At 37.3% G+C, this 17952-nt stretch overlaps 1 protein-coding gene across 2 annotated transcripts in view; it reads right to left on the bottom strand.

The window, feature by feature from the left end:
* Window positions 1-17952, bottom strand: part of LOC107742120 (plexin domain-containing protein 2) — a 105917-nt gene that overhangs the window by 27633 nt on the left and 60332 nt on the right. The window contains exons 1-6 of one of the 2 annotated variants that reach the window (XM_016555004.1): window positions 12388-12458; window positions 10991-11190; window positions 7009-7155; window positions 6366-6435; window positions 2301-2423; window positions 1845-1963 (exon numbers count right to left, since the gene is read on the bottom strand). In XM_016555004.1, coding sequence (XP_016410490.1) covers window positions 1845-1963; window positions 2301-2423; window positions 6366-6435; window positions 7009-7155; window positions 10991-11092 — 561 coding nt within the window. In that variant the 5' untranslated portion in view covers window positions 11093-11190; window positions 12388-12458. Of the gene's footprint in view, window positions 1-1844; window positions 1964-2300; window positions 2424-6365; window positions 6436-7008; window positions 7156-10990; window positions 11191-12387; window positions 12459-17952 lie in introns of those variants that run through there. The other variant, XM_016555003.1, reaches the window with a different exon arrangement.

Raw genomic sequence — 17952 nt, 5'->3', positions numbered from 1 at the left:
ACTGGCAGTACGCGCTTTGGATGTGACTGTGAGCGCACGCGCCCCTGGAGAGCGCGAGTACCGAATGGCTTAAGAAGACGTGAAAATAATACATTTTTGTGACGATGCAACAATGACCGATCAGGCTATTGACAATTCTGTCAACTGTCCCGAAACGCGAGCTAAAGTCTTCTATCGCAGCGTGCAGCAGCTCTAGATGCGTCGATGTGAAGCGAAAGTCAAAGAGAGAAGACGCGGTACAGCTGAATCACATACGCTGTTTTCATCTGATGGTTTGTGTGGATTTATTTACTCATCTAACCTACACGCTATATTGAATAAAGGTTTTGCAGTAATTTCCCTCATTTTAAAGTCGAAAGCTGCGGGAATGAGTAATGCGATGTATGCGCAATCCCGCAACGAAATTCAGGATCTGATTAAACATAATTCTATTATACAGAGAATTGTGAAATATATTTTCATGATTTTTTCAAAAACTTTTTGAGTTTATTTATTTTTACAAAACTTTCTAGGCCTGGGAATTGCTGTTCAATGACTTTTCCAGGTTTTTCATGACTGTACGAACCCGAATGTGATGATCGGGTGCGGTTATCTAAATCAGACAAAAATACAGGTGCGGGCGGTTGGCGGGTAGATAATTTATTTGAAGCTGCAGATTCGGGTGACGTTTTAGCTCATCCGCGCATCACTACTGTGCTGGCAGCCCTCTGGGGGCCCTTAGTCTAGCCCTAAGTGGGCCCGTAAAGGGCCAGTGCAGGCTTGTTTGCAGGGTTGTGTAGCACTCGGCTCGGGTTTCCCTCGGTCGCATGCTTTTATGTTGTCATGTTTTGTGCGAACACATGGCTTATGAGTCTTCTCATTCGCTGCGTGTTCGTGTCTTGTTTTGTTCAACCACATGGCTTATGATTATGTTGCTGGCCATGTGCTTGTGTTTTTGATTTTGATTTGTGTGAGCACATGGGTCTTGTTTTGTTTGTTTCTGTGTACCATGTGCTCTCATGTCTATTGTCTAACCCCGCCCACCCTGTTACCTGATTATTGGTTCAGTTGCCCCACATTATCCTCCTTGTTTGCTCCCTATTTATTCTCCTTGAGTTGGCAGTCCTGTGCCAGTTTGTTGTCTAATGTTTGCCATAGTGTTTCCTGCCCTGTCCTGCCTCAAGTTGCCAGTTGTGTTTTCCCCCCACAGGGTAGTTTTTGTTGTTTGTTTTTGTTTAATTTCTGCTAATAAAGAGCCCAAACTTCTTGCAACTGAGTCCTTGCCTCACCCCGTGCACAAACCCTGACAATTTCTATCTCCAACGCTGCATATATATATATTTTTTTTTATTTGGAATAACACTAGTAAAGTGCATAACACATTTGCATATATAAATACAGATAGATAGCTGGGCTAGATAGATAGATATGTATACATAATATACATGTATAGAATATACATATTTTAAATGTATATAATAAATACATAACATAATATGCACATACTAAATTATATTTAAATATATATAATATCATATCATATAATATATAAAACTATAATGTTAAAAACAATTGATTTATTTGATGATTAAAATGGATTCATGCATTTCAAGTATGTCACATTTGACTGCACATGATTTGTGAAACTGATGGAATATCTTAACTGTACTGGTTACGTCACTTTGCCATTGCATGGTACCTGACCATGTCTGTAAATGGAAAATTGAAAAGAGAGTGACACTGACACAATCATACAAACTCTGATGGAACAGGAAGTAATCACAGAAGAGTCATGTCACAGACAGGGAGAGAAATAGAAAACAGGATGAAAGACATATGGAGGAAGAAAAAAATATCTATCAGACCTCTTTGTAAGCAAAGACAATTCGCCCATCACTGTGTAATGTAGCCTGGAAGGTGAAACTTCCTTGATTATAAGAATCCTGGAGATGGACATGATCCCACTGGACAACCAAAGCAGTTCCTATGAAACATATACATAATATTTTATACATTAGTGAGAATATATTTAATACTTATATTCTCTACTAATAACAGTTTCAGTTTCTGATCCTGTATGCCTCTGTAAACAAGAGCATCTTGAAAACAACATGGTCTATAAAGTGACACGTTTGATTTATGGCAAGTCAAAATACATTGTTTTTAAAGGGTGTGTGCATTTGAACATTGGTAGGTCTGACCAATTTATGTACCAATATGTTTTTCCACTATATATTTCTGTCAGATAGGACACTCTCTGTCTCTCTCTCTCACATATATACACATACATACACACACAGTCCAGTGCGTTTGTCTCTTACCATTGTCAAAATAGATGACAGTTGAATTTCTGGAGAGGCTGGGGTCAAAGTTTGCCATAAGTGGAGCGATATATTGTGTGGCTGTCAACATTCGGTGAACCACATCTCCTGTGTAGATGAACCCTGAAAACACAACACAACCACACACACAATCTATAAACCTTTACAATACAAATTCACAATATAGAATAATAATAAAAATACATTTAAAATGTAATCTTCAAGATGAAAATAAGATAAAACCCACTCAATTTGTTTATAAAAACGTTTTTTTTTTTGTTGGCACTAATGCACGAACATTTGTTTGTCTTTCTACTGTTTATCTCTGTAGTCTCCTCCTTTCTCATCTATGCGTTCTGGCAAACAGCCCTGGCCTGTCTCCAAAGTGATTAATACTCTAATTAGCCATATAAATGCCTCCTTCCATCCCACTCACAGAAAGGAGAGAGGACCTTCCACACATACATATTCTAAAATGTGGCTTCAACATTTGTCTGCAAACCTTACCACAGGAATTCAGCTAACCTGGACTATACTGACCAACGTTGCTTACCCTGTAAACACAGAGCACTTAAAAAGTCATATTCAATTTAATAAAAATAAAATAATTAAGACAAATCTTCAAAAATGATTTATTATAGCAATGTGCACACTTATTTTTCCTTACTTGTCCCCATTTCTTTTTTTTTAAAATTATTATTTTTTTAAAAACAAAAAAACAGTAACCAACATAGGATAACAAAATACACATATTTACACCCACACACACAGACAAAAAAATAAAAAACCCGGACTGCCTCAATTAACAAATATATACAACATAAAAAATAAAAAATAAATTATTATTATATTATATATACTGTATATATATATTGGGGGTGGAACGGTTCAACTTACTCACGGTTTGGTTTGTATCACGGTTTTAGAGTCACGGTTTCGGTACGGTTCGGTATGTGCTATGTTTAGGCAAAAACTATACTGTCAAATAAAAATAAGAATAATCTATCTAACTACAAGCAACAGCACAAATAAATACAATAGAGTAAAGATACAAATAAAATAAACAGTGATTTTCAGTTTTTTTTAGGTAGGTCTAACATTAGTTTTTAGGTACAGAAATTGAATAAAGTAATGGAATGTAAAACAGCATTGCATATTTGACTGTATAAATTACATCCACTTAAACTCTAGTTCGGAAGATTCTCTTCATTTTAAAGCAGTGCTCTGGAGCTCTGGGCTAAAGGAGTGCTCAGAAAAGTCATCTTTGTGTAATGGTGTCAGATCTGACTAACAAAGCACTCGATATCACCAACCCTGAAAAACATGGAAGAATCAAAGACATTATGAATGAAGAGAAGGAGACATACATACAGCATTGGAAAGAACAAACCAAAGACCAAAGTCGTCTCCAATGTTATCTGAAACTCAACAGAGAGTACAGTCTGGCAGACTATCTGCTCTCAGTCAGGAATATAACACACAGACATTTACTGACCAAGTACAGACTGAGTGACCACCAGCTGGCCATAGAGAGAGGACGACATAAAACACGTGGTTACCTAAAGAAGAGCGAATCTGTACTGAATGTAGATCAGGATCTGTTGAGACGGAGGAGCACTTCCTCCTTCACTGTGACAAATACACATCCTTAAGAGACTCACTGTACAGTCAAATACAGCAGAACATTCCTGACTTCCAGTCGCTCCATGAAAACCACAAATTAAGAATATTAAAACCCGGACTGCCTCAATTGACAAATATATACAACATAGTATTCACAATTGTTTTATAAATCCAATACTTCAGAAATATATATTTTAAAAAAATTGAAGGGGAGATTTACAGAATACAGAAATTAAATTTCCAAGAGTCTCAAGATAGGTCCCCATGTGGCTTCAAATCTTTTCTGTGAGGAGAGCTCACCAAAACTTAACTGTTCCATTTGGATAATGTAAAGATCTCATTCAACCATCTCAGAAAACAAGGGGCTTGTGGAGATTTCCAATTGAGTAGTATCACTTTTTTGGCTGCAATCATGCCTACCGTTAGAGCCTGTTGATGAGTATGAGGAAGAACGTCTATTACATCAGAATTCCTTACTTGTCCCTATTTCTAAAGCCCAACCCTACCTACCCCTAGCCATATTGATCTTGCTGATCAGCATAGGTGTCCTCGAAGGTCCAAGAAGGGAGCCACATGGTAACAATTTGAGGAGCATGTGTTGCGGTCAATCTGCCAGCCCATCTGATCAACGTGAGGACACCACATCAAATTTAAATTATAAGCCTATTAAATACCTATTAGGCACTATAATTCCACTTCTCAAATATTTTTGGCATTTTTACTTAAAATAAGCCTCTTCCAGCTGATACGAGATGGGAACAGGGAGACAAATATGGTCGGGAAAAAAAAGCGTATTCAAACTAAGTTGGTCACATCAAAAGCTAAATCCACTGTCCTGTCCTTGATCTCCGGACTCCTGTCCTAGTTACCAAAGCAGTTTCTTTAGCAATTTTGTCTGATTGAACCAGACAAAAATATATTGTAATATACTGCAAAATATAATGCAATATATTACATAATACATTTCCATATATTGGAAACTAGTGCTTATATTATTCAATATACAGCAATATATGCATTGACAATATATATAGCTATAAATTGACACATACAAATATATTTAGAAATGAAGACAAAAATAAATATGCATTGTTTGATCCTTTATTGAGTATGTATTGCACATAGATGTTCCCATATAAATGTGAATGTATGTACACACATATATACACACATACACGGAATGAGTTACAGCAGATTTCTAGTTCCCAGCATGCTTTGCTTCTGACTGTTAAAGGAGAGTAAAAATGTTAAAATTAAGTGTTATTTCATGTGTTTTTGTTCAATATCAATATAGGGGGATATCTGTTAGTGTTTACTGTTGTATTATTTTGAAATGTAAAAGGGTTTCTGGTATGTGTAAGTTTGTGGGGTTACCATTGTGCAGAAGAGTAGAGTCTGTGGTCAGGAAGACGATTGGCCAAGCACCATTAAATTATATGTTAGTTTATTTAAAAATGGTAGTGCACTGTTCAGCACAGTGTATTTCCATATATGTGTGTATATACTGCATGAATATATGTTCAATGTATTTTTACACATGCAGTACCATATCTTATCACATGTACATCTATATATTATAAAGTGTATTACTGAATATAAAATGACATATATTGTGATACACAAGTAAATATATTGTCACATATTTTCAATATATGAAAAATGTATTATTCAATATATTGTAATATATTTACACAATATATTATTCTGTATAATTTCTAACATACCATTATGTCGTTTATATATATATATATATATATATATATAGATCATTCATATATTAGGAAATATATTTTCTTTGCGTAAGGGAAGAGAATTAATGCAAAACGCCTTTGCCAACAAGACTTAATGTAAATAGACACTCCGATTTGAATGATTTAGCAAACATTTTCCAGTGCTGTTTATTACCTATTTTTAAGGCAGGAAAAGTACCTCTTATACCACCGATACAGTGCATGATTTTTCGCTCCTGAGAAAACATCACCGGGAAATTTAGATCACTTGTGTTTCACCGTTTATAACCGCAGAGAGATGACTGATGTGATTATAGGGCGAAATTGTATAGCGGTTTTCTCTTTCTATCTTTTCCTCACTCTCACTGCTTCATCTTAGACACATTCCAGCAGCCAGTGAGTCACATGAACCACCATCATAATAAAAATCCCCATGCCCTCATATCTACAGAATGCACGGCCAGCTGTAAGAGGAACCTCTCACAGCTGATAAACACAGCCTGATCCACTAGAACACTGTGACTCACAGTCAAGCTCTTATGCCTACAAGCAAGAACCAATCAATTATATATTCCTCTTTAAGCTCATATAGATCATATGCTCTACTTCAGCCGTATAATACTTATATCGCATGGAGGCAGGCAGACGATCTCTTATAGCCTCATCATTGGTTGTGCTGCACACATCACATGCAGGAGGACAGTTCACTTACCACCAGTTGCAACGGTGATCTCTCGCAACAAATGCCCATAAAATGGAAAATCAAAGGAGAGATTGACCCGCTGAGGATGAAAACAAGACAGAGTTTAGCTTGCGATTATAAAACGATCTAAACAATAAGCAGAATCAATATAAAACTATTAATCAGAGAGAGAGATAGAGAAAGAGAGAGAGAGAGAGAGAGGCCGTAATTACAATAAAACATACAGTAAGTGTACATCTAGACGGACTCTATGGACTCATTCTGTGGTCGGCTAAAGCAAACATAACTCTGCTAATACATTTGACTTCTGTCCTAAATCTATGGTGCGCTTGTCCGCTGTGGTTTCTTTTGTTTGGAAAGTGCAATGTGAGGATATTGCAGTCTGTTCCAGCAATGGGATGGCGACACACCAAAACCTGATTCCATTTCAGAGAAATGGGGCATTTGAGGATCAACACTTGGTCTGTTACTTTCATAATCCACACAAACAGACAAACCCAGCTGTTTAAGTTATTTTTATTTTAGTTTGAAAATGAACATGAACAGTAATTGTTCTTAAATGTAGTAATTTCATATCATTTGCATTTCAGAAGATGTCTACTGCTTTCTATTTGTGTGTGAGTGATGAATGAATGAATTAATTCTGTCTTACCGCTGCTTGTCGGTGTGTATTGGACAGGATGCCATGAATCTTCACCTTCTCCTTGTCCATCTGATCGATATTTACCCATAATTCTTTGCTCATAAGGTCACTGGGGCCAAAAGTCTTTGAGGTGTAGTAGTTATGATCTGTGTCCTCCTGCAGGGAAATATCAAACAGCCAGTCAGGTTAAAGGACACAATACTTACTGTCAAGAAAATCATATAGGTCTGGAACAGCATGATTGTGTAAATAACAACAGAAATGTTCACTTTTCGGTGAACAATCGCTTTAATAAACTCAGAAGAAACAGCCCAACACAATCCATATTTGTTTATGGTAGGCTTTTAACAATCAAGGGCCACAAGCCCATTCTGATTTTCATATCACAAACAAATACCATTTTAGGTCTTTCAGTATTGAAAACACACCCAAACATTCTCCCGAAAAAAAAAAAATACAGTCATGTTAACAAAAGTCTGAGCCAATCTCGTTTTGTTTATATGCATTTTCAATGCTGACCACATATTTATGAGGGACACTGAGAGGTTTAATGAACTGAGCTTTGATCAGCAGCACTTGTATAGGTGTCTAGCCTTTGCCTGGAAAATATGACAATATCAAAACTGCAAAAGGGTCAACTGAGTTCTTTTAGCCCAGTTCTCCCTATCCACTTAGGTGAAAAGAACAAAGGGTCAGTCATTTCACCAGCTGGGTAACAGAAAGATTTGAGAAAGAGATGATTGAGTGATTGAGACACAAGATCATGATAAATTAGGCATATACGTGTTTCGATAAGTGTGGATTTATGTATGCGGGTGTACACATACTTGCAATGAGATGCTCCTGGTATATCAATTTTTTAAAAAGTGACTAAAAACCTTGATGTTTTGACTAAATGAATAGTTCTACAGGTTACATCTGCCAAGCAAATGGATGGAAAATCTGAGTGCCAGCAGAAACACAACCCATGACTGCTGATTAGTAACAGCATAATGCTTTGGACAGGGAGAGAAGAACATGATCAACTAACGGAAAGAAAATCAACTCAGAGAAATTGTATCCCTCAAATTACTGACCATTACATTTACATTTTACATTTATTCATTTGACAGAAGCTTTTGTCCATTTTCCACAAAGGCTATCACCAGTGATCCAATTATTATAAATGAGTAGGTTTTAAAAACGAAGCAAAATTAATATTTTGTCTACCAATTAGTCTAATGTGTGACAAAAAAAACTTGATCACATGACCAAGGCTATGAGTGTGACATGATTATTCATGATTATTCCTCTCCAATCGTCATTGTCCTGTCATAATAAATACTAACAAAAAGCCAAAAATATAACTTTACAAATATATATGAATTCCTGTATGGACACATGCTCTGTGAGTAGAAGACATGATGCATGACAAACTAACAATCCAAAAGAAGAGCCAATGGACATGACACTTAGAGCGTTAATGAAATCATCCTGGCTTGATCTATTGTTGTTTACCGAGCAAGGCAAGGCTGTCTGTAAAACCCTAGGAGGAAAAAACTTGATCAAAATTCTCTGCACTGTCTTATCAAAAACTCTGGCACTGAAGAATTTCACATGGAATTATATAAATAATACAATTCTCATAAAGAAAGAAATATGTCAAAGTTAAGGAGAGGTGAATATAAGGTATGCAATCTTTGACAGTTTAATCTCTTAAAGTGCAAAAGCAGAGGCTGAAACTAAAGCAAACTAAAGCCTAAATTAAAGCCTGAGGCCATGTCATAAAAAAGCAACAGAAATTCAAGCCTTTGAAACTCACAAAATAAAAAATGACAGAAGCACTTTGTTGTATGTGAAATAAATGATGCACCTAGTGTATGTGTGTATGAGTGTTTTATACAGGAATTTGTTTGTATACAGGAGCTGGTAGGAGTTCAAACAGTTAAAGGTGTAATAGGTGATTGTCTTCAGAAACATTTTTTGTTATGCTGGTTGAAAGTCTCTTCACATCCCGATAGCAATCATTAAGTTAAGTGGTCTAAATGTATTCATATATTCTGTGGAAGGCGTAGGACCAAGAAATGTTCGTCCAATCAAAACGCTCAGTCCGAGCGTTTTAATAAGTCTGTGGAAGGCGTAGGATCAAGAAATGTTCGTCCAATCAAAACGCTCGGTCCGAGCGTTTTAATAAGCTTTCCTACCTGCCTGTCAACGTATGTTTAGCATACCTCTGCGCACCCGGTTCGCGCAGACAGGATACCTCATCAGTGCATTCACGTACGCTGTGCAGACAGAGCGAGAATGCCAGAGAATCAACAACCCGATTTTCCTTCCTGGTATTGTAGTACTTTTAAAGTTTTCTCACCGGTGAATGACGCATGATGTAGCCCAGCGATTAATCCAGTCCTCGCGCCCCCCGCTCTGCATATTTTGAATGTCTCGCTTAGTTAACACACCCGATTCAGATAACCAGCTCGTTAGAAGTGAGCTACGTGCATGAACTGGGTTCTGATCGATATGATCCCTACACAGAGTTCATTGCTCCCTACTCCCTGAGCAGGGGAAATCCGTTGAAGTTTACTTCACTTCGGAACATGGGCTGGAATTGGGAACCTGATGTAGCCTATTGTAGTAATGTTGTCTCTGGTACTCTGGTCTGTGAGTGAGCGTATATGCATTCAGGGGGCGTGGCTTTGGACGGCGATTGCAGGGAGGGTGGGACATTCGCTTTCAGTGCTATCAGGCTAAAGTTAGCATTTTCCAAGATCTCCTATTGCGCCTTTAAGGCCTGTTCACACCAAGGACGATAACTATAAAAAGATATGGTTCTAAAAATCGTTCTCAATATTAAAGAATCCACACCACAGCTATAACGATAAAGGCACAGATAAACAATATCATTGGAATCACTTTCAGAATGATTTTTCCAGCTGATGAATGATAAAAACATTGACACTCAATCAGAATCAATCCTGCTATAATGAGCTCGAGAATTTCAAGCGGTAGAGAAGCGTGCACTTAGAATAAACAGACGACATCGTCCTCTGATGTGGACGCTAATATAGTTAATTTTGTAGTTATCGTTCTTGGTGTGAATGGACCTTAAAGCTCCATCACACAGACCTTGTAAAACAACATAAAAGGAAACAGCCAGTGGCCATTACAATTAGCAACTACATACTGTGTACACACAAAGTGCTTTGAAGTAATCATCATGTGGGGAAACTAATTCAATACTGAAAACATGTGCATGATGTTTTTCATATGCCTAAAATTATCACATAGATGGATGTACAACTCCTCATTGTGCTCATCCCGGCCACTAAGACCAGCCCACTAAGGTAAAGCTGAATTTTCAGCAGCCATTACTCCAGTCTTCAATGTCACATGACCCTTAAGAAATCATTCAAATATGATTTGGTTCTCAAGAAAAAAAAAATCAGAGAGAGAGGCGTGAAGCAGGGCGGGGCCAAAGTTGTGAGAGTGGAGTGAGGATGGTGGAAGCGACACCTGCGCCACACACCGGTCTGGAACTCCACAGAGGAGGTCTGAAAGTATAAAAGGAGGAGTGACAACAGTGAAAGCAAGGTGAGAGAGGACCAGGCCTGGGACTTTACGTTGTGGTTTTGTTTACGTTTATGCAGCATTTAGCTGTGAGACGGCTGTTGTTTGTTTAATTTGTTATTAAAGTTAAATTTTGTTAATAAAGTTTGTTATTTTTAAGTCTCACGACCCACCAGAGGGTCACGACCCAGGGTTTGATAACCTGTGTCCTAAGGTCTCACGACACATTTTCTAAAAGTTGAACTTCTTTTACTTGAGCACTTCATTTTTTTTAGATTGCTGTGTGATGTTTGAGACGCGGCAAAACATGCAAGCATAATGGTCAAAGATGTCCATCTAGCATGTGTTTACATAGGAAAACAATGAAAAGTAGCGCAGTGGAATGGAAAAAGGCATGAATGGCCCCTTAGGGAAAATTAATATTTTGTTAAAGATTAAAGGCTACCATTTTTTGGGAGCTGTTGTCTGCGTTGTCATCAGTCAGTATAACAGGTGAATCCTGAGACTCAGGCTTCAAACTGTCTTGACTGGCTTTGTTACTTTCCATTGGAAGGGGCTCCAGGAGAAGCCAGCGTCTCCTCCTCAACAGTTCCACAGTGACATCATCATCCTGTGACCATCCCTGAAGAATTGAATAAGCAGCTCCTGGAACAACACAAAACAACAACCAGTCCTATGAGCATGAGAACATCTTGACATTACAAAACACAAAGCTTCATTTCGGAAGAAACGATGCTTGTTTCTTTTGAAAATGCAGACAGAAATCCCTCTTCCAAGCTTCTTACTAAAAAGGTTTATGGAGGTCATGAAAATCAGTTCATTGCTCAATTTTGTCAAATCCAATCCAGACAAACCTCATTTGTCTCACTACTGCCACTCACAATTGAAACATTACACACACGTATGCATTTTCAAGAATGTTAAACTGAGGACGGTGTTATGATGATAACACCAAATGGTTTCTGTGAGAGCAGAGGGTGAAAAGTAAAGAAACGGTTTCAACTGTGAGCCAAGAATCTCAGTCCATCCCAGTCTGCTTTTCTTCTTCTATGGTCTGTATATCACTCTTTATGTGCCTAATCTCTTTCTCTTATTCACCCACAAACACATACACGGGGCCAAATTCTTATGCAAATAAAGACTCATGTGATCAGAGTTTAATTAAACCTTCTATTTAATTTGCTCTCTAGTCCTCTCATTGGAAGTAAAGATGTGAGAGATGATGGGAGTGTGTACGCTGGAAATCAGGGCGACTGAACGGCCAAAATGGGAATCACAAAAGCACTTCATAATGTGATTGAGCAGACTAAACAAAAAGAAGGGGAAAAGAAGAAACAAAAAGGAGAGACCAATGATTCACCCTGGAATGTGGGTTAGCGCTCTCCAAACACCAGCTTAATCTAAACTAAAAGTCCAATGTGGTTGTCTGTACAGGTTTAGTCATAATCTCTGTGTTTTTAGAAGCTGAGGTCGAGTGAGGACAGAAGCAGTTTAGGCCTCAACAGCTTGGGTTGATCTTCATTCACATTCCACACAGAGATGGCTAAAGTTTGTCTAATGCTTAAGAGATAATGAACACTTAAATACATAAAAGCTTTCCTGGAGAATACACAGACTTGTGTGCACTGCAGCAGAAAGTTAGGTAGAAATACATTTAGCATTACAAGTGTTCTGTACAAAGGCATGGAGGGACAAGAGAGACAAAAACTAGCCAGAATGATTCTCAATTCTCTGTCTACTACTCATTATAGCTTGCATGGATTGTTCTGTATATAAACACTTCTGATTAGCATGCAGCAGCTCCTCTTGCCTGAACCAGAGCTCACACTCATCCTCACTTACTTGCTTTGTGCTTCTGTTTCGTAGAAACAAATCTTAGTCCCTTCTAAGATATGCATTTAGGGCAGTGTTTCTCAACCCTGGTCCTGAGCGCCCCCCAACACTGCACATTTTGTATGTCTCCCTTATCTGACACCCATTTCAGGTCCTGGAGTTTCTTTTAATGAGCTAATGAGTTGAATCAGGTGTGTTTGATTAGGGAAACACACAAAATGTGCAGTGCTGGGGGGCGCCCAGGACCAGGGTTGATTTAGGGATATTTAGGGATATGCTATTGATATCTTATTTCAAATTCAAGGAACACTTCTGGACATAAGACATTATTTTCCTGCAGATGTATTGCTCTGATAATCCCAGCACACATCTCTGTTCATTCAGGTGAGCATCTAACCTGTTCTCTGCACTGCCAAACAACCCAAGTGAGAGTGAAAGGGGAAAAAATGCACAACTTGTAGAATGCACTTTGTTTCCATGTCATCAAGGCCTACTGTTCTTCCTTTAAACTCTCGATGTGAGGAAAGATTCTCAGAGCCAAGTCTTTCTGTAAAGTCCATTATACATAACAGGTCAATGAGGATTTAGAGAGACGGCTGTCACTGACTTTTATTGTCGCTGAGTGGAAATCAGTGTCTGCTCGTGACATGCTTTAAAAAGCCACCACAGCAGGGACAGGATCTCTTTCTCTCGTGCTTGTGCTTTCTTTTTGCTGCGAGACTAAATCCAGTCCCACATTTCCCTCTCTTTCTCTCATTCATCATCCTCAGTGGAAGGTACCTTCTTTTCAGCTCTTAAGATGTCCATGAATGAATGAATATCAAGCTATACATACAGATGCTGCGACAAAAACTTTGCACAACAAAAACTTTCCTCAAAAAAGGAAGATAGGACAACACTATGAAGAAATGAATCATAAAAACCAATTGGAATATTGCTTCCAATTGGTTTTTATGATTCATTTCTTCATAGTGTTGTCCTATCTTCCTTTTTTGAGGAAAGTTTTTGTTGTGCAAAGTTTTGAAGTTAAATGTAATTAACATCATCATACAATGTATATTCTAATGGGAGAAGAGGAAGAGGAACCGGTTTGTGTGTGTTTTACCCATAAGAAGTAAGAATGTGTATCTTTGTGTGAATATAAAAGACAAAGAGAGGAAAGAGAGGGAAGGAGGGGGAGAAATTTAACCACAAATGTGAATTTCCTTCCAGTCATGTCTAAAAAGATCATAATGACTGATATATTGTTCTTAATTAATCTGAGGTGGACAGCCAGAGGGAGAGAACAAAAGGGAAAAGGCGAAAAACAAAAGTTAATAGACCACATGCATTCATCTTGAGTCACTGCTCTGGAGCAAAAGAAAACATACAATAGAGCAAAATAATAATAATAATAATAATAATAATATAATACGAGGTACCAATAAGGGGTTTGGGGTTTGGGTGAGGGGTGCCGGGGTTATGGGGTTCAGAACCATTCACAGGGCACTTTAAAGGTCAAAACCATTGCAAAACACTCCAATGTACAGTGCAGACAACTAGCTACAGAAGTCTAGAGGAGTTTGATTGATTGACAGTATATAAGGCAGACATATTAGTGTGTGTAATTACAGAGGAGGTACAGCATGTTGAAACAGGTCATCTGAACTCAGGATACACACAAACACCTCTACATGTGAAAGAACGAACAAGTAATCAATGACCATAGCATCCATCTTTATCAAACCTGAGGGACATCCTCAAAAAGTCTACATGATATGGTTTATGTTTATGTAAGCAAGTGTTCACAGACAGTATTGATGTGCATTAAAGGTGAATTGGCTGAGAGCATGGTTGTTATTGGTATCAGCAGTAAACAACTGCTTACAGCGGCAGAAAAACTTATCCACATCAGTCTCAGAGAGTTTTCATAAAGACTTACATGCACACACATAAACAAATGGAAAAATGTCTTTTCTACTTTGTTTCAGTATGACTGATTGTGTCACATAATTGAGTGATGTGTATGTACTTGAGTGCAAGAAGCAGAATGACTTTGTAATCATTTCTACTGTGTGTGTCTGGGTGATAGTTTGGGTACATTGTATGGTCTGTGGCTGACAATAATGACAGAATACAGATGGCTGGCTTTGCCCTAGGGTGATATAAGGTTTCGTTTACTAACCATTCACACAGAGAGGTATACTTAACCCAGCTAAACACTGGCCTCCAAACCCATGCTCCAACCACACACAGCTTCAGACCATCATTTTTAGTACAATGCTATGATGGACAGAATGAAGACAAGTTTAACTTCACATCTGTTCTGTGGCAGTACATTCACATATAGCTTTAATGTACTGCCAAATGTAAAACATGTGATATGAACATTCCCCCCAAAAGCACTGACAACTCTACAAGTTACTTTTTTTTCTTGACACTGACACCAAAATTCTTTGCCCCGTTTCACAAACCACTGTGTGATTGCTTGCTTTAATCTTTAAAAAAAGCTGTGTAACTCCAAAACACAGGATACATCAATCCAATGTCTTTGGATCATATTAAGCACAGTTCATATTAAGCAGTCACATTCATTTATAAACCAGTGCGTTTGTGTGCACAGCGCATGTATAATTAAGAGTAGGCTATTCGTCTTTTGCTCAACGGTTTTTAATTAATGTCCTCCTCACCATTTAACCTCATCCATCTCCTGCTCTCTCACCGGTGTTATTCTCTTGCATTGCTCAGTCACACCAGTATTTTTTTTCAAAAGCCTCTATTTCCTTTGACCTGCCACACGTCCTGCTAGTTTAAAGTGCTAATGAGTGGAAGGTGACATTAGATCATAAAAAGATCTAAAAAAACATGAATTGTGTGTGTGTGTGTGCAGGAGGATGAATGTCACATACCAGCATACACACACATACAAAAACAAAATAATGAATTTTTACGAAATAAGTGACACACTGTAGAATAAACAGAATCATAAGTAAAATACACGTTGTCAAAGAAGAATTGTCAGTGTGCCATTAAAGGTCAGCATCATACATAATAAAGTTTATGATAAAGTTGCTCTTTAGGCCACTAGTTGATTCATTTGCCACAAGCATTTAATTTGCAGGGACAAGCATTTAGATATTTAGAAATGTCAAAGATATGACCTCAGTATTGAGCCGACATGGCGTGCCGTGTATATCAGTAAAGTCATTCCTGTAATCCCCTCTTCACATAAAAGCTTCAGCTGACAAGCAAATGCAATTAACTAAATGAGTGCAGAGCCATAAAGGCGTGTTTGTCTCAGAATGAACACACACTGCTTGGCTGCACTCACAACCAAAATTATACGCATAGCATAGCACAACATAACACAGCATAACATAGCACAGCACAACACAGCACAGCATAGCATAACATAGGATTGTCAACTTTTGGTTCAAAAATTCATTTTTAATTTCATCTTACTGTAAATTATAGTAATGCTCCAAAATAATTTTTTACAAACACAGAAAACTGAAGCCATAGATATACTGTATTTAAAAAACAATGAATTCATCAAATGTATTAAATAATCAGCACTCAAATAAAAACTAAGTTGTATGAAAACATTACATTTGCTCATAAGGAGGTTTTTATATCAACTTTTTAATGATACTCTACTCCAATTTGTTGTTTGAAATCTACAAATTTTTGGTGGGTGTAATTAAAAACTTGTTTTTCCTTCGATGCCAATGAAAAAAGATAAACAGGTCTTTGTGTGAATGATTCAACGACTTGAAAAAAAAAAACAGCCACTTGTTTAGTTTATGAATGAATCAGTGTTTTGAGCATTAGTTGAATGAAAGATTCAGTCACTCATAATAAAGTCACTCACTAATAAAGACAGACACTTGTCACCACCTACTCACAGAACAATGCAACCTGCAGAAAAAAATAAATGAAAAATCCCCACTGCTAATGTATATATTATATTATATTATAATAATTTATAATGACATTTTTTTAAAGGTGCAAAGGCAACCATTCACTCACTATCTGGAGCCCTAGAAATAGATTATATACTGTACTGAGGAGCTAAATTTGTGGAGATGCTTTCCAGGGTTGAGTGTATGTGTAAGATTTAAGGTTCTTGAGCTACAAGTCACTAGTTCAACATGCACCACTTATTCAACACACACCCACATAATGTTTCAATTATGAACTATGGGTGAACTATTCCTTTAAAGTAACATCCTCTGATTGTTCGTACTAAAGGTTATTTGTGGTAAACACATGAACAGCTTGAGAGTTCATTACTGTATGAACTGCTGCGCTGCTATAGCTTTCTAAACTAAGAGCAGTGTGCCCACCCACGCTTTTCTGCTCTAATATCTACTTCATTACAATGGGCTTCACAGGAATGAATGTTCCAACATTTTAAAAAAGGTACTTCAACAGTCCTTTAGATGACAAATTTTTCTAAGTAGAGCCATTAACATTCAACGGACCCCCCTGTGAGCTAAAAGGTTCTTTGCAGCTCCACATGGTTCTTGGCATATCAACTCCTTTTTAGTCTTTTAGCTTCTTAAGGTTCCTGGGTTTCATCAAATATGAAAAAGGCTGTTGAATGCTTTAATCTGATTGGCTGACGAACTTTCTAAGGTATGCAATTATTTTCTGGGAAACACACAGCTAAAGTAGTTCCAGCCAGGTCTTGACCGCATTACATGTCCGAATCATTTCTCCAAATGATTTCAGTTAGGCTATTTCAAAGCCAGGTCCTTCAATCTACAACAGCAAAAGAACCAAAACCCATCACAACACTAAGTAAATAAATAAACAAACAAATAAATAAACAATAAGATAAAAAATGACAAATTATTTCCATCTTTTTGCCACAAAATTATGTTTTGTTATACGGAAAGCACATACTCCTTTTCTCCCAGTCTCTCTCTCCCATACAAACGCACACACATACAGGACGGACGGACTCTCACACAGAAACGTGACAAAACAACGTGACAGAAACGGACAATTTTTAGCAGTAAAATAGTTTAGCAACTTGAAAGCTACATGTCATTTCTCACTAGCTAGGTAATAACGGCACTGTTCTTGAAGCAGATGAACTTAAAGTTTCGCTATTAGTAGAGACGCTGCTGCTGAACTCTGTTTTGAGACGCACAGACTCAGGTAATTCACACACAAACTTAATCTCTCTCTCTCTCTCTTTCTCTACCACCTCAGGTGTACATTATTTTCTAATAATTCAACAGCCCGTCATCAATTAGTCCTAAAATAAATACATACATACATACATATATATATATATATATATATATAGTATATACAGTATATAAAAAAAACTTTGGGATCAGTAAGATTTGGAGTTTCTTTTGCTCATCAAGGCTGTATTTATTCGATCAAATATACAGAAAAAAACAGTAATATTGTGAAATATTACTGCAATTTCTAATATTGGTTTCCTATTTTAATATACTTTAAAATATAATTTATTTCTGTGAAGCAGTGCTGAATTTTCATCAGCCATTATTCCAGTCTTCAGTGTCACATGATCCTTCTGAAATCATTCTAATATGCTGATTTATTATCAGTGTTGAA

Source organism: Sinocyclocheilus rhinocerous, unplaced genomic scaffold, assembly GCF_001515625.1.
Source record: "Sinocyclocheilus rhinocerous isolate Xijiao unplaced genomic scaffold, SAMN03320098_v1.1 scaffold256, whole genome shotgun sequence".
Lineage (NCBI taxonomy): Eukaryota > Metazoa > Chordata > Actinopteri > Cypriniformes > Cyprinidae > Sinocyclocheilus > Sinocyclocheilus rhinocerous.
This window is presented reverse-complemented; position numbering and strand designations above follow the sequence as displayed.